Source organism: Accipiter gentilis, chromosome 1 (genome assembly GCF_929443795.1).
Source record: "Accipiter gentilis chromosome 1, bAccGen1.1, whole genome shotgun sequence".
Lineage (NCBI taxonomy): Eukaryota > Metazoa > Chordata > Aves > Accipitriformes > Accipitridae > Astur > Astur gentilis.
Genome location: NC_064880.1, coordinates 32,062,798 through 32,081,739, shown reverse-complemented (window position 1 = coordinate 32,081,739; position 18,942 = coordinate 32,062,798). Strand labels below are relative to the sequence as shown.

Here is an 18,942-nt window from a genome sequence, read left to right as displayed (position 1 = left end):
GAAAAAACTGCAATTTAAACCACAGTTTCCACACCACGGTAGGCTAAAGGAGTTGTTCGGGTAAACAAGAAACTTATAACTTGTAACTGTCCACTCATATCTATTCACTGGTATCAGTATGCAAGGTGAGGATTAAGAAAATGAGAGATAAAGCACCTAGTACATAGTGCTAAACTATTTTATTTGCCGTAATTTTTTGAAAGTTTTGTCTGTAGTAGGTCTATTCATCATTGCTTGAGATCAAAGGACAAGGAGATGAACATTTAAATTCCCCACCTACCACTGATTCACTGCAGCTTCTGACCAAGCTACCTGGAGTCTTCATATATTACAAACACAAACGGATCAGTGCAGCTCAGTATTGAGCTTGCGAAATGGCACTGAACTGTGAATGGAACAAAAGACAGGCCTGCTTAATTGGATCAATTGGTTTGGCTGCTGATGTACAAATAGGATGCCATTTAGTGACTACTGACACATCTGTAAAACTGACTTCTAATACACACTGAGTTCTCCTAATGAAAACTTAGGAAAGAATGTGCTGAGGCAGCCAGAAAATTTCTTTTCAATTGTTTCCAATGATTGCTTCTTTTAACCTTAGAGAAAGGTTAAAAAAAGGTCTCACTTTTTCTTGTAAGAAAATATTCATATATGCTCATATAGACAGATCTTTCAACTATTTTTAATGAGACTTAATTTCCTGGTCTTTTCATAACTCTCATTCAAGCGTTTAATCATATACTACTTAAACAACCAAGAATCAGTTTCCTATGCTATTGATTTTTTCTTCTTAAAAACATTTACAACTAGTCATCAACACATCACAAGTCAAGATCCTTCAGCACATAAAAATAATACTGGTAAATTAATTAATAAATTTATATTCAATAGTTGAGTGTACTGGTACTTGAAGAATTCCAGTAGTGGATAACTAGCTTTAATAAATGGTATCCAAACTAGCCTGTTGCTTCTCTGAAAATTGAGGTACCTTACCCATTTTTCTTCCACTGGCAATCACTCACAATGAGTAATGTATACTGCACGTATTATAGTAGTCTCGGTTTAAGGATATGATGCTGTATCTAATGCTTAATTAATTCCATGTTGGCTTTGTTTATGAAACATTCGGAGTACAGCAGCAAAACCATGTACCTGTTCTGAATAACTGACACAGTTAAAACCATTGACACTTTAAATACAATTTTCCGAAGCCATTTGAGATTCTCAAACATCTCTGCATAAGCACTAAAATTTACTACTTCCACCAGAGTAGCAATGTTTTCTTCAAAATATATCAAGAATACCTTTTTAATCCAATTTTGCTGGCAATTCTCTTGTATTAAAGGAAATAGCCATCACAACTAACAACTTGTGTGATGAGAAGCAGCAAATGGACAATCACGTTTCAGAAATTACACATAATGTGACCATCACCTATGCTTCTACCACTTTGAATTATGATCAAATGTCTTATTTTTAATTTTTTTTTCATAGCAGAAGCAACGCACTGACAACAAAGAAAACAAGTAACATTAAGGTACAGATGCTAGGGTTTTTTGCTCCCCCCCCAGTCAAAACCCAGTAATGCTTCTAAATTAAGATAAACTACAAGTACTTCAAATTTCCAACAGAGCTATTCTGCAGGGGGCAAACAGCAAATTATTTTTAAACCCTTTCATTTTAGTATGACATTTTACAGAATGCATTCATTGTCCCTGTCAATACATGTTGCTCATTTACTAATGTCTTCTACTCTTTGCTCACCTTTCCACAGTGGAATTCTTTCCTACTGAGCTGATAACTTTCTTTCCAGGCTTATAGCAATGCATTTTCTTCTCAGATAGGCATACAAGTCAGCAGCCTGATGACATACTCAACTTACCATGAGCCCCAGGAACAATAAACCTACTACTCTAGTGCACTAGCACATTACCTCCAAGGCAACACGCATTCTTTCAGGATTGCTTCAGAATTTCCCCACCCAATCATTTTTAACAAATTATAGATGCCTGGAGCAGCTATCTGCAGGCAGCAAACACATGTCTGGCTCAACCTCCATCAAACATTGTTACCTATTGGGCTCACAAAAACGACAAGAAAAACAAAGGTTTTAGGCAATACTGAATTTCATAGGAGGAGGAAGAATACTTCAAGTTATAAACACTATGATGTCTTCTTGATGGCCCATGGTGGGGATGAGCTCAGTACCCCAAGTAAGACTTGAGGTAGTAACTATTATTTATTTTGACTTATCAGCTCCCCAAGAAGCAGAGTGGAAACCTCAGACAATTCCAGTGCCATCAACCTGTTAACAGAGTTTGCCATTCCCTCTCACCTGTGATGGAACATCAGTCATGCTTGTGAGAAACACAAAAATATAAATGTGATAGTTTTAAGTACTAGCATAACTATGCTGAAGGTTTGTTGTTTAATAGGGGTTTTTTTAAACGTCTACTCAGCCATCTACATGTACATATTTCAGCCTTAATGCACATAATGCATTTTAATGTATTCTATGTTGCTATTTTTCACTATTTCTGCTACCAGCAAATTTTACATATTTTCACTTTCAAGCATAAAATAAAAAAATCACAGTTAAAGGCAAAAAGACATTTTGTGTAGCACCTGATGCAACAGAAGTATATTAAGAGTGATCCAAATGTAAATAATACAGTAATTTCTCTGACGTGAGAGCAAAATGACAAGTGGCAGGACAAGTGAGAAAGCTAAACTAGACATAGTTACATTGTATTTCTACTCTTATTTTAAAAGGATTAGTGATTCTGTTTAAGGTTAACAGTAGTAACAACCATAACAACAAACTGTCAATATATACAATTTTAAGGTGGAGTTCTCCTTTTCCATTCCCTCTTGCTGAACTATGTTTTGAACTTCTTATTATAAAAAACTAATGAGGGGCTCTCATCCCACACTGCTCATAAGTGTTTAAAACTGTGGTTTAAACCTGAAAGAATCACACAACAGGAAAGAAACAAACAAAAACCAAAAAAAAACCAAACATGAGGACAAAAGAAAGTCGTAACATACAGTGATGTTTCCTACATTATCTGCATATGTTAAGCGAAAGACATCCTGAAACCAGGCAACTAACGTATGGCTACCAGGCAGCCAAGAAAAGTAACAGTTCTAGTTTACAGCACACTTGATAAAAACATGGTGGTTTTTTTATATCCTCAGATGTGTAGCCATGTGATTATGAGATTTTTTTTCTGTTTACATTTTAAAAGGATTCCAGTCTTTATGGTTGCAAAAGATATTTTATAAAGCAGAACTTGTAAGATTAAATCCAAATACTAGCATTTTCAATCTAATTGCTCTTTCGGAAATGCGGGAAGAGTGAGCACTAGGAGTGATCCGTGTTTCCTGAAAAATAACACTCAAAAGCAAAGAACTACAACAACATATATTCAACTCCTTTCTCTTGTTCTTCTCAGTCACCTTCTTCCAGTATTCTCAAACTCTATGTCCTGATTTAGGGAAATCAAAACTTTCTCTCCCAGATTAAAATTTGTTTAAGAAAACAGATGGACAAGATTTCAGTATCACTGTATAGCCAACTTCTGAAACCATGACATTGATGTTTATTACTTCAGTTTACCAGTATCATGGTCATTTTCACATAGTTGCATTACTAGGTATCCAATCCTCTTACACCCCCCAGTGCCTTTAAGGAAGAGGCCATTATACTCTGCAAAATATTTTTAATTAGATTTTGAGCTGCAGCATGTTTTAAAATGCCTTATGTTCAGTTCCATAAATACTTTCCAATTATCTCCAAAATAACATAAAAATTCTGAATACAGAAGAATCATGAACATGAAGGCAGTAAAATTCAAAATTTCAAAATCTGATTATTTTAGCTCTGTCTTTCTATCCATACCAGGATGGGTATTTAACTAAAAAAGTGTCTCTGAAATTCTCCAGTTTATCAGAGAATGCCTTTCTTTGTGGTGACTCTACAAGGAAGAACAGCTGGAAAAACCCTCAGAATTGTACATTCCAATTAAAAGCGATACAGTCCAGATCATTGTATGGTTTGCTGAAGGGATAAATTACAAAGAATCCTTTTACTTCCAGTTAGACAACCTACTTTTGAAAGAAGTTTCAGTGATTGTCACAGACTTTACCTTTTAACCACAGTAAGGATTATCTGCTTCAACATCAAGGCAAACCAAATAGCTTGAGCAGATTTAATACTCGGGTTTGCTTTAACCTCAATTCAGGTCTAAAGACCTGTACAGAATAGCAATAAAAAGAAGTTTCCTTAGTACAATAGCATTAATTTTATGGAGTGTTTTGAAATATTTCACTCATATTAAGTAGCTTAGTCAGTTACATCCCATAATCAAAAAAGCAAAGTGGTTGTCAGTCTTCTCTGACTACAGATAGCAAACCATAACAAGACAGACAATGCACGGGGAAAAAAAAAAAAAAAAAAATCACTTTTCTTTGTCAGCAAAAATATTTTATGGTTAAAGCAATATTGTAAGGGCTCATCAGCAACACATTTTCCATAAAATATTCACCTAGGAATCATTTATGAAGATATACAAGCATTTGATCAGGAAAAGAAATGTTGGGGGTTTTTCTACTTCTCCATGATTAAAAAGTCAATGGTATCAATGGGTTATTAAAATAGTAATTTTATTGCTTTTTATTCACCAAGCTGACAGCAAGTCCAGTGCAGCTGAAACATGCAGAGTACTGAGCGTGCTGTACAGTTTGCTCATACAAAGTAGGTCTAATTTCATGTTCTTGCAATGGACCTCCTATACAAATATTGCAGCATACTATCTGCACATTTACAACAGCCATTCATACAGGATTTCTGGATGTCCAAAACTCCTGGAACAACGTCCCAAAGCAGTAAGAAAGTAGATGACATTAAAGTGACAGAAGGCTTCCTGTTTCAACAATCCCAATTAACATATGATATTGCACAAAGACATTGATTAGCATAGCATAGCTGACAAGTATTTTTACCAAGTAGTTTCTAAAGAATCATAAACTCTTTGTCCTCTACCATTTCTCAACTCATAAGACATAAATTCTTCTGTAATACAATTTAATTAATAGTTTCCTCATTGGAGAGTTGGAAGCTACACTTTTGAAGAGACAAGTGGCAGACTGAGGCTCAAGAGGACTGCAAAAAGTTGAAGTGCTCAAGTATGGTCTGAGTCCATATCAGTAAATAAATCCTAAAAAGGAGATGTGAACCTGAAAGGAGCAACTTGCTTTCAAATACAGAGCCAGCTCTAGAAATCAACAAGTATACTTAACTTTCTCCAGATAACTGAAAATTTGAGTAGATTGGGATATTTTTTTAAAAAGCCATACAGTCATACCCAAATGATTTTGGGACATATCTTACATCCAGCAAGGCCAGTGTTGGGTTCAACTTACTGGTCTAACAGAACCAAGTTGATTCTGTGTTCCACTCCCTAGCACTTCCACCCCTTGCTCCAGATGCACAATGCAGAAAAACCTCAGTAAATCCATGTCACTTCTGGCAAGACTTGCCAGCTTTGGAATCAATGCAATCACATCCACATAGCATTACATCTGAGCTAGAAAATCTTGACTCATGTTTGCTCCCAAAACCAACATGATTTATCTGCAGACTGGATACATTACACGCTGATAAAAGAGAGCTGACTTGTCCGATAGCAATTCTCACACCAACTGGCTGAACTTACTCCATTTCAGTATATTTCTAATAATTTATTAAAATTTTTAAGACTTAATTTTATATATTCTCCTGTTTTTACATGAAACTAAATTCTGTACCTTTCTGCTTATGTGGTGTGAAAATGAAAGAGTGCAGGACTCATTTGTAAAACAGCCTCTATAGGCCACAAGACTGACTTGGAAATTGACAGCAGAGTTCCAAATTCAGAAGATGTTACATATCATCATTCACATTTTTCCCAGATGCATTAATTTGTATGCTATGCCTATGAAGCAAAAATAAGTATTCCATGTCACAAGCAACAAAAAAAAAAAAACCAAAAACAAAAAAGCAGCAGTAAACGTGGGAACTGTAGCACAAAAATATGTACCACTGATATGTCACTATTAAATATAGTAATAATTGCAATATAATTAATTTTGTAAAACCAAGAAACCAATAGTAAATTTTAAATTCCCTAAAGAGTTTCATATTCAAGATTTATCAGCCTTACAAAAAAAAATTCAGCAAGAAAGATATGGGAAAAAAATTATGCAATTTTCTGTTTTACAGCTTCTCTGGTTTGTGTTGATCTTGTAGTCTTTAATATAAAGATGGGCTCATAAAAATAACAATCCTCAGCCTGATTGAGAAATCTGTATACAATCTGAAATTACTTTTTGTTCATTTACGGAACCAACTATTTCAAGTGTGTTCATGAGAGCTACAAAGTGCACATCCCCATTTTGTGAGATTTTTAAATATACCATCCTTAACATGATCACACTGATTGTAGTAGTTTGTCTACTTCCTAATGACTGCATTTACTGACTTCACCTTCACTTAAGTTCTAAAAGCTCTTTTCAAGACGTTGTGTATCCAAATTGCTTAGTATTTGATCCTTCAGTTAATGATGAATTTAATAGACATCGTAAGTCAAGCAGTTTGTTTCCATAAACAGACCCTTGCATTTTTTTTCCAACAAGTTGCAACAATTTTCGTAAGAATGAAATGGTACAAACAGCAAGTGGTTACAAATCCAAGCATAGTTTGTATTTTCTTTATTGAGAGCTTTATTCTTTTGGATAGAAATAACATTTAATTCTCATTCCATTTTATTAAATTCTTTGCACTGATTTATCTAATTTTCATAAACATATGAAGTTTTGAAAATAAAACCTAGTCCTCCTTAAACTGCAATGTTAATAACAGTTATTTAGCAACATCATAAAGCAGTATAGTTAGCCTAAAAAATTTTGTCCAATTACTAATTTATGTGATTAGGAAAAAAAAAAAAGTAACAAAACGTAAAGGCCATATTTTCTTCCTAATTTTTCAAATATATGATCTAGCTGGAAGTTACACTCATAAGATTAAAGTAAGATTTGCTCCTGAAGAAAAGGAACACTAAACTAGGAATTCAAAAGACTAGACCTCCTTCATTTCTATATTGAGCTCCTACTACATCTAATGACAATTCTTCAAAGATATGTAGAGATCCAGAAGATATTTTAAAAAGCCCTCATCATTGAAGGAGTTCAAAGTCTGCGACACAGAATTTTACTTAGGATGACACTGAACAAAACAGCATTGTATTAACTACTTCAGGAACAAGAAAAATCTTGATTCAAGACAGAGCAAAATATATTTTATTTCTGTATACTTCTTAAGCTTCTATCACTTGAAAGAAAAAAATGTTACACTCATGCAAACTCTTAGGAAATCAGTACAGTACTGCACAATATGAATTTCTATGCATCATTACAACTTACACTATTATAATCACTTTCTTAAACTTTTTTCTTTAGGTATTCTTACCAAATGTTACTTCTCCATTGCCACTCTTGTCAAATAACTGAAAAGCAACTATGAATATTGCATCTGGAGTACACAAAACAGATTCAAATGCCAAAAATTCTTGATAGGAAATCAACCTACAAAGGAAAACACAGAAGTTCAAAGATTTCAAAGAATTATTCACAAAACCAAGGATATTTTGTGTTTGATGCTCTAGAAAACTTTATGATCCAATTACTAAAATAAAATTCTAATATAAAAAAGTTAAGACTCTTCACTGGAAACTGAGAAAGTATTTGTTACATTTAAGTAGTTACTTAACCTTTATGCAACTCAGTTTCTTCCTCTACAAAAGGACTGAATTCTTCATATCCATCAACAACTAAATATAATCAATTCTCAGTGAATACCTACTATTTATTACTTTGGAATTATAAATGTAAGCAGACAGCACTTAAAAGTTAAGACTCAAAAAACCCACAGAAATTCTACCACCATGAAATTTACAGGGCTGTCATTGTATTACTAATTTATATAGGTATTTCTACTGAGAAAGAAAAGATAGTTCAATGCAAGCATAGGAATATACTATACAATATATGTATCTTCCTAAAACAACGTATAACATTTATAAAAAACAAACAGGTTCAGAAAAAGTTATACTTAACTACATATAGAGAAAAAATATTACATTTCAAATATAACATGAACTGCAGTCATGTACTTGAGGACAAGAAAGAAACAACCTATAAGAACATTTGGACATAAGGACAGTTAGACATGGCCAAGGCAGGGAAGGATTTGAGTGTAACAGCAGATGACAAGATTCTGAGCTGTGTATGCAAGACAGTCACCGTACACAAAAATGCAACTGAGGATGCATTAGGAAAGCTGTTTCTGTGCCAGATAAGGAAGCAGCAATATCCCCAGATAGGGTTCCCACAACATCTCTGGAACACTGCATAGAAATCCAAGTCCTTGTGTTCAACACAAATAAACTCAAGACTTGAATGTATGCACAGGTAACTTATTAGGATAATCATAAATAACTTTTCTAGAGGAACTCAGCTTATTCTGACTAACAGAAAAAAACATTTAGAAGGGATCCTAATGCTGTATTTAAGAACAGCTGCAGAAAAATAAGCCCTAAGTCAGGAGAAGATAAAGGATAATGTTAGCACAAGAACAAAATCACATATCCATAAAGATATTTAGAACAGGCATATACTGTGGCCTTTCCAGAATACTGCAAGAAAAAGCCTTAGGTTTTAACAGCAAACCTGGTTTATTAAAACTAATGTGTGTTTTCATCCTTGTAAAAACAGGGGACTTCGCTTGATGGCTTAGAATATTCCATCCAGTTACAAGTTCCTGAGCTCAGTTTATCGAAATAAATAATGGGGTATCTATTTTAGCAGCAAATAAATTATCAATGGGAATAAGAATTTTAATTACATTTTTTAAATTAAACAAAAAAAATACTATTTCAGTAGACGCTGTTAGAACACAGAATATCACTGTAGATGGTACATTATCCCAGAAAATGTACATTATTCATCTGAATTTAGTACTCTTCATAGGAGATCATTAGCTCATAGTGATTACTTCACACATATACTGCTTACTGCTAAAGAGAAGTATAATCTGTTCCCTACAGAAAACAAAAAATAAATAAAAAGATCAAGCCACACTATTCATGAGTTTAGCTACTCTTTCTCTATCAAGGTACACATAAAGCAGAATTGAGATACATTAAACAAGGTTACATATGTTAACGTTCTTGCATATATGCATTATACAGAAAATACACAAATGTCGTGATTTTGAAAGGAATTAAGATATGGCAAATACAGAATTATTATATTCATGTGTCACACTTTAGCCACAAAAATCAGAGATGTGAGAATGGTTCTCCAGATGCAAAGTCAATTTCATCCAAAGGATGATCTTGATAAATAATGGTTTAGCATCAAAGAAAAAGAATATCCTTTAAAATAATTGTAAATACTATCATTTTAAAATATACCTCACATACAAGCGTAAACCTGACATACAAATTGATTCCTAACCAGGAAGCTTTATAACTGACAGAATCAAGTGATGATCTGTAGAATGCATTCGTAGAAGCCTGAACCTGAAAGAAGCCATCTTCAGTGGTCTCACTTTAACAGTGCCTACAGCAAAAGGAGACAGACACATTCAATTTCCTTTCCGTATATTCAACTTGCAATGTCTAAGAGCAGGGATATCCCCTGTACTCCTCCATTATGCATTAGGGCAGAGATAACAGGAGCTGGATTAAACAGAATAATGGAGCTTCCCACCCAATCACTATTCAAGTATCATTCAGTGAACCCACTGTGTTAGAGTCTCTAACAGTATCAAATCACTCACCTTTCAGTTTACCTGTAAGATTTTAAAAAATTTCCTTTCCTCTCATTTCTTCTGTACTGTTACTCTTCAAAAGCACACAAAGCAAGTAATGTGTTTACAATTCTTCTCTCTCTTTCCTTTTTTCCTACTACAACTCTTTGCTCTTTTTTCCCCACACAACATAGCTTTTTGACGTTATGTATAGCTCTGTTATGACTCTCCATTATGTGAAACATCAACCCTTTCTTCAGGACTTACGAACACATTTCCAAATTTTAAGAACAATATGCTGATAAAAAGAGTACCCAAAAACAAGCAATTAAAGTGAAGAATTTTAAATTACTACTGTGAAATTTTGAAGGTTTGAAGGGAGAAGAAAATCTTTGATTTTAAAACTGCAATACCTACTAATGTTAACTGACTTATGTAATTGGGAAGCCGGTTTTAGCATGCATATATAAGTGCATTATTCGGAGAGGATATTTATCCTAATTTCAAATCTAGTGCCTGCAGTCTGAAGACACAGGAATGCTTACAGCATCAGTGAAATCCCATTGCATTAAACAGACAGCAGACAAGGCAGTTTAGGCCAAATTCTAATTTAGAGCTCATCACATTAATTTCTCAGAACACGCATTTGTAATAATGAAGAATAAATACTTTGAAAGTGAACAGTCATCTGTTTTAAGAACTACCTTACAGCGTTCCACTAAAGCAAACCAATCTTGTACTGTAGCAATGGGACAACGCAGTAGTACTCTGGAACAGTTAAGTAAGAATCAAGTTATCATTAGAAAAAAAGTAAAAAAAACATTTTTTTTTTAAACATATGCCTACAGACAGCCAGTTCCAAAATGTGGGTTTTTTTCTAAAGTGCCAAACTTAAACCTAAATGAGATTAAAAAATATTAACACAGAAAAGTTACTAAGAACACTTTGAGTATTTGAAGGGCAAGTAAGGCTAAGAGAATATGATAGCAGATACAGGAATTAAATTTCCTAACAGAACCCAAAGCTTCTCAATGATTTGCTGTCACACATTGGGCTGTCGTTTAATTTATAAATGTATGTATGGAATAGGACTACTGATAATTCCCTGGACTTCATAAGGTAACTTTAAGTCCTTGGAAAGACATAATGTATTCTGGAATTCAGTTGAAGATTACAATAATTATTCATACTACAAATTAAACTCTCTGTGCAGATGATATAGTTATTAGAGTCTGGATTTTGATATATTACAGGCTCACTACAAATGAAAGAATATGAATGTAAAAGTAAATAAATAAACCAATTATGATGGGGTATAACAAATTCTTCACATGAAATAAAGATTGGAGATAAATATAGATTAAAACATTTAGGAAAATAGGTTCAGACAAGCATTCAGACAGACAAACATTTTGCACTGCAGACCATATTGTAACAATTCCCATTCCCACTGTTCCTATACAGAAGTAGATAAAGCACACCTACCCATATTTGATTATGTCACTTCAAATATTACCCAGATTTAAAAACAAAAACAAAAAAACAAACCCCAAAAAACTTATATTCACAGGGGAAGCAACAAAAGAGTGATGCTTCAATGTAAACTTCTGTTGTAGCAATAAAACCAATTATTGATTTCTTACTGTAAGAAAGTTCCTTTTATAAGACATTTTCTGAAGAAATGCACACCATAAAAGATAACCGACTGCTTTCAGAGAAACAAGATACTCAACATGTTAGTTTACTAGTCATCAATTAGTCTATTATTTCAACAGATACATATAAAATAGCCTTTTCAATCCATAACAATGCAACAAGCTGCAGCCATGTATTGCAAACAGAGAGACAGGTTATCTGGATTTATCAAATGTATATATTACCAAAATGCTGCAGCTTTATTAAAAAAAAAAACCAACAGATCAAACAGGAGATCTGACATTTGTCATTTAGTGTAAAATCTATACAGCATATACAATTTCATTTGTAAAGCACAGCTACTGTGCAAGCTGCTAAGGATACTTTGCAAACTAATAAAACATTCTAAAGTAGAACACAGGAAAACAAAAACATTTAAGTGATATCAAAGGTCAGGTTTAGACTCACAAGTCCAAAGAAGTTAAGGGGATTTCAATTTAAAACAAGTTACATCTATACATTTACAAATGTATTGTATACTATTTTAACAGCAACTTTCTCTCTCTTCTCTACAAAATACCCACTCCCTTCTGCATTCTTGACCTCTTCTCTTGAGCCATCTTAACCTTCTCACTTTATCAATGTCCATGCTTCCTGCTACAATCCAAGGCCAAAACTAGAAGCCTACATACAGCAAGAGAAAAGGCTCCTTTGAAGACAAGTGAGTTAGAGGGTACTACCTCAGTGGAGCAGACATTTTGTATATTAGCTTCCAAGAACTGTCTAAAAGCAAGTAATATAATCTGTAAGCAGACTTGGAAAAGCTTTATGTGGTGTGACCTTATCTTGATTAGGCAAACACCTTCTTCCTTCATAGAGTCATTAGTGTCTTGCTTTCCTAATAGCCAGCACTTTAAAAAAGACCTCAATGGTTTTATTTGAATTGCACACTACAGAAATAAGAAAGCTTTTCTGTATTTCCACATTTAATTACAGGTACCAAAGACTCTACATAGTATCTAATCATGGACGCGAGTATACAGAAAAGAACTTTTCCAAGGCAATCGTACTACATTAAACTTACTTGCAGTTCAACTTCCTCTGCATTTGTAGTAATTGTTAAAACTCCATTAAAACAAACCTTAGTTTAAAAAATGCACATTAAACACTGTATTTTTTCCCAATTTCCACAAATTTATAGTCTATTGTACTTGAGAAAAAAATTGTCATCTAAATAAGCTTAAAGTGTAATAAAATCAATAATGTATTTTAGAAGATGAAACTATCAAACCCGCTCACTCATGCATTTACCAATGCATTACAAGCTTCTAATGGAAAGCAAAATTCTCACCCATCCTTAGTTTGATCTGCCACTCCAGCCAACAGCTGCACTGTTTTAGGATTGTAACGTGGATCTGTATAAAGTCCTAGGTATTTTTGCACAAAATCTTCTGGGGTCATGTAATGCTCACCATCTTTCTCAACACTGGCATACTAGAGTAAAAATAAAAAATAAAACCACACAAAAGAATCCGTTTAGATGCTAATTATCAGTGATTACCAAAACAGTATCTTTACTGCATATCACTTGAAATAATGCACAACTGTCTGCACGTAACTGCTATGAAATTAAAGGGCTTGATTAAACTAATAGCGTTACTATACTAGTTGCACATCACCAACAATCAGGTTATCCCTGTAGAATAGACATGTTCACATAATGACCAGTATCTTCTAATTAAAAGACAATTACATATTTTCAGAAACTGTCAGGTAATTGCATAAATTTATAAAAATTACAGCCATGCTGTAGCTTTCGTTTGCAGCTACACTCTAAAAACACAACGCATAAATTTTCTTATAGTTTCTAGTAGCAAATATCTTCTGAATACTTGCTCCTGATCATTATTATAATTAGCTCAGAAAATAGGTGTTATTTATTTTCTCTTTTTGTGAGAAATAAATTTTCAGATTAATTTTTATCCTGAAACTAATAGTTTTGGCATTTTTCATTTAGGTAAAAATTCACACACACAGACAAAAAGGATTTAAGTCAACTGAAATATTTTAATTTGATTTTGCATTTTAATCTTATTAATTTTCAAATAAAAGTCACAGGCAAATTTTAAATTATAGAATTTAAATATTAATAAAACTAACTAAAACCAAAATAACCAAGTACATCTTTATTACTTGTACATCAAGACAACTGCCACATGCCTATAACAGTATTCTTACCGATCACTTTTCTGTTTCAAACCATTAATCACTGGTTCTTATCTATAGGTCAACTTTAATTTAAAAGTGAACTTTTTAGCAAAGTAAACTCCATGCCCTCAGCTGTGCAGTTACGCTGGGTAATACCAATCTTGAACTAAGAACATGAGGAGGCAGGATTAGAAAGGATCACAAGTGATGAAAGGGAAATGTATTATGCAAGTTCATACCCTTCAGATCTTGTTTCAAGATGGCAGTATAGTTGCAGGAAGAATTTCTTGTAGTGTATTTATGATATGACAGTAATCTTAGAAATAAAACTTAAGTTTTCAGATTGCAAAGTTAAACTATGTTTGCAACCTAGAACACAGGAAAGGAGCTCACAAAAGATTTCTAGTTCCCTAAACTATTGTGACCCAATCCAGTTTGATGACCGAGTTTGTTTCTCAGCATTTTTGCTCACAAAACCTGTAAGCAAGCTTACTTGTTTAAAATCCACTTCTTCTGTTCACTCTCTACTGTGCAGTCTACTTGTACACACAATGATTTAGATGCAGACCTTCAAACATATACATAGAACTGTGCTCATACTGAGAAAGTGAAGTTACAAAACTACACAGCTGTTTCATTAGAATTTTGATTTACAATAAAAGTAGTGATTTTTAATTCATTTGTAAAAACATAATTCACCTTTCTAGGTTCTAGTCACTAAATCATGACTACATAAGCGTTCTCTCTGTGCTAGTGAATTCAAAATACAATGGCCTTATCTGTAACTTGTAACTTTTCCACTATATACTGCAGTATCTTGATTCAGCTGACACAGCTTTATGTGAAAGATTAACAAAATGGGCCCTTACTCTTCCATGGACCCACAGGAATCAGAATATTAACAATAAGACCTACACAAAATACCTGTTAAGGTGTAACACTCCATTACAATAAAGGGGATCATTCACATGTCTCATGCGTGTTTCAGCTGTATGCAACCCAACCAATTCAGTCAGGACACTATTTCAGTGTAAAGGAGCTTGCATCAGCATCAATGCTTGCTTAAGCATCTCCCATACCTCTTCCACAATACCAGCCCCTCACATCACCTCATCACCTCTCCCTCTTCCACCCGATAGCTGTGATGACAGCTGTTTGCAAGACTGCACTGTAAACCGGATTATTGAATTAATACAGAATTAAAACAGATGATTTCCACAAAAATAGGAACACAAGGCAGTGGACAGGAATCCTTTAATTCAGCACTGCTGCCAACATGATAATACAATGAAACTGTGGCTTCACTGAAACAGCTCAGAAAGGTTCTCTTCTCAGTTGTATACACAAGTGACTAAAAAATGCATTATGAAGCATAATTCTGCTGCGAGACATGCGATCCAAAGGAATTTTTGTGTATGAAGAACCATCAAACATGCAGAGTATTGAGCATATCTTCAAGAATAATGGAATTCAACTGTATGACAGCAGAGTGCATATCAAAGATAGTAAAAATCTAAATGTCATATTTTTTTCCTTCAGACACCAATTTATCTGAGTTTATTACAAATAGCAAATTGTTTTACAATAAAAACTGTGTGGGGGAAGTTTTGTTAAAAAACATTTGAGACAAAAATACTTAACTGACAGATACATTGAGCTCCATATGAGAAGGTCATGGTATTTCAAAAGGGCTTGGCATCAAGCCAATAAATTAAAGCCTGACAAAGTAGCTAGGCTATTCCTTTTCGGCATGTATTTACATTTGTCCTCAGGTTATCTTTTCACCACACAACTTAAGTCAAAAATCTTTTAGCACAAAACAGACAATTGTAAATTGTATCTTAATTTGCATATAAAACATAACACATCAGTTAAACCCATATTTTCCTCAGTCTTGAATTATATTACATTATAACACAAAATTCTTATTATACATTTCTAGACTGTCTCAGGTAAGCACTTGATGAATTTGTGTGAGAGTTTTTTTAAACATCACCACATAACATGAACACACAAAAACGCTACTCTAGTTCTACAATATAGTGCTAGGTATTGCCAACTTTCAGAAACAATGCTTTCTTTGAAAAATGGGTTAGTTTTCAATTTAAAGGGGTTTTTTCTATCGCAATGATTTTATCATTAAAAGTAAGTTCCAAAGCAAAAGAGACCTATGAGTACCCTTAACTTTTTTTTTTTTTTTTTTTTTTTAATTAAGCTAAGCTATCAGCAAGAGATTCAGGACATTTTTAAGGGGGAAGTTTCCTGTATTAAAATTGGAAATTTGTTTTTGTTTCTTTCTCCACCTTGCTGGAACAGGTTCCACTTGCATTCAGCAGGCAGGGAATAATTCAACTATATAACTATATACCCCAAGGGCTGACTGTGTCTTGCCTAAGAAAAAAGAATGTAGGCTTACTAAGAAATCTGATAACTATTGTTTTACATAACTCTTTTATCCTTCAATAAATTTCTATTTCGTTTTTTATGGTTGTTACGGAAGTCAGCAGTTAGCAAACACGACAGGTTACTTATTCGATGGTGCACAAACATGAAAGTTCAATGCCTGCATTTCATAGTTACAGGATTACACAGAAATAATAGCATATCTTTTTAATACAAGGCAAACTTAAGATTTTTAAGAGTTTAAAATAATCAAAAGAAATATATAGCAAGCTTCAGAAGTTCTGAGAGAAAGGTATATATCAAGCATCCATTAAGATACAACTTAAACTGGATGGACAGAGGGCACATATCACATTATGGAGGATACACATGAACAGAAGGAAATTTAAGTACCCTCTCTATGATAAGGTGGATGACGAAGAGGCCTAGAGTGCACATCTTCCCTTCCACCTATTTCCAAGGGAAGCCAAATTTAGGAAGGAATGCACGACCTTTAGCTGAAGCTCACAGAGCAGGCTAGCACTCTCAGCAAAGAGCACAACACGTCTGAACTGATGTGTGCAACACTAGCAATATTTCACAACAAGACTCTCTACAACTTAGTCTTAGAAAGAGCACGTTTTTCTCTTTTGATTTTTTTGAAGTTTGCAACTAAGTCTGCTTGCTACCTATCAAACAAAAACCACAATTTCAAACTCAATTATAATCAAATATAATCCAAAAGAAATATAAACTCTATTTCTGTGCCAGAGATGTCTATGTTTGTTTCTCTTTTTTTATTGCAAATCTCAGATGCTCAAGAGGAGACAGGAGAGCTTTCGTATTTTTCATTTCTCAGAGCACAAAACAACCCACAACTTAATTTGCATGTTGCTTTGAAGATTACAAGATAGACATGAAGAAGACCAAAAAGCTGTTTTAAAACCAGACTGTCTGCTTTTTAGGTCAATAAAACATGTACTGTCAGAGAGACAACTACAAGATCCAGTTGTACAATGTTCTTCCTCTCCACTTTTCCTTGTAGGACCAAAATCAAGGACTTCAAACAATTACTTCTTTCCAGAAGCAAGCACTGCTACTGACTGGAAGTCAAGAATCATAAAAAGTCCACATTTCCGAGCTGAATAGAGTATTTTGACATCACATTTCGCTGTTTTGCAACCAAACATGCAAAAGTATCTTGCGAAAAGTTGGAAAAGAGCTGTGTGATGTTCTAGAACCACACATTTCTATATTGTATTAATATATATATTTAAAAATCATATTTTCACATTACTTATTTTATTAACATACTCTACTGTATTCCTCATCTACAAAAGCTAAATGTCATGTCAACAATAAATGAACCTACGATGGAGGATTTTTTCACTAGAAACTATATGCTGGGCTTTCACAGTTTGATTCCAATGTTCCAAGTTTGAGCACTCCAGAAATGTTACCAGTGTAATCCAGTATGCAAAAGCAAAAATCCACCAAAATTATGGTTGGAATTTAACTTCTCTCCCTCATGCAAAAAGGTCTCTCTGTCCATTATATGTGGAAACTGTTAGATAAGACGGCAGGACCAAAAGATAACTTGTCAAAGATTAAATAGATTTTATTATTTACAGTATTAGCTCTAATACTTAATTTTATATTCTTTCCTTCTTCACAGAGGAAAGCTTCTTAAATATACTGTGTAATACTCAACACGAAGGGAAAAGAGAAAAAGTATTTTAGTGATTTTGGAAATATCAGTGGCCCAACTATGACCTGAAACATAGTTGCTGCTCTTATTTCATCTACCTGATTCAAACCTTATCATCAAAGTTTTAGGATTGACTGGATTTTCCTTCCAGATCGTGCTTCACTGTAACTAAGGGGAGTGGAAAAAGCTTCATGCTGTTATTTGTATGTGTTAATCCTAAGGCCCTGCAAGGGCTAATATTATGAAATACATCAGTCTTAAGAAATTAACTTTTAAGTTCTAAAAACATTGCCAGTCGTCCATCCATGTGTAAGAGGAATACATATAAACCCCAAGGACAAAACATACAGCCATGGAAAAAGATTTTTTTTAGAATCTTGCAAAACTGTATTTAAAAAATAACAGTACTTAGTCATGGTTATAATTATTTGCTTCATAGGAAATCAGAAAATACCTCAGAAAATTATTTATCATTTGGAAATGTTTAATCACAATTTGTGTCAGGAGCAGTCTCTCCTCAGTGCCTGACAGCCCTTTCAACACATAGTGCCCGCAAAGTGAACTTTTAAGCGTCCCACAAGCGCGACACGCGTTATGATGCCGTGGCAAGCTGCTGAAAGGGCAAAAAATAAAAGTCTGTCAATCTAACAACATTAGACGGATCTTTTTACCTGCAAAAAAATACTTCGTAGTTCAGCAGGATCCGCTCTTTTGGTTGATTGCACCTGTGAACACAAGCACGTCAATACTTCGCTAGCCGGGGCTACTGACAGAGCGTCGGTAAAAACCGCTGCGCGAGCCGATAAGGGCAGCAACACCGGCTCCCTTATCTACCCGGCAGGGCGAACCCCAAACAGGACCCCTTTGCGCGTGCTGCGGGGCTCTGCAAGGCTCCAGTGCCGGTGACAGCTGTCAGACTCGGGCTGCCCGGCAGAGGCGCGGCGCCCCGGCCCCACGCGACGCCAGCCGTTCCCGCCCGGCGGGCCCAGCCGTTCCCGCCGGCGCGCGCCGGGTAACGGCCCCCCGCCCGCGCCCGCCGGGCTCCCCCTCCCGCCCCCGCGGCGCCCCCGCGCCCGCAGGGCCCTCGGCCCGCGCCCCCGCAGCCTCGCCGCTTCGCCTCAGGAGGCGGAGGCAGGGCAGGCAGCGCTGCGCTGCCCCG

General features: G+C 34.8%; 1 protein-coding gene across 1 annotated transcript in view; it reads right to left on the bottom strand.

The window, feature by feature from the left end:
- Nucleotides 1-18,942, bottom strand: part of SLC25A12 (solute carrier family 25 member 12) — a 52,120-nt gene that overhangs the window by 32,916 nt on the left and 262 nt on the right. Inside the window, exons 2-4 of the mRNA XM_049812214.1 lie at nt 18,455-18,508; nt 12,837-12,979; nt 7,508-7,623 (exon numbers count right to left, since the gene is read on the bottom strand). Of these exons, the coding sequence (XP_049668171.1) occupies nt 7,508-7,623; nt 12,837-12,979; nt 18,455-18,508 (313 nt within the window). The remainder of the gene's footprint in view (nt 1-7,507; nt 7,624-12,836; nt 12,980-18,454; nt 18,509-18,942) is intronic.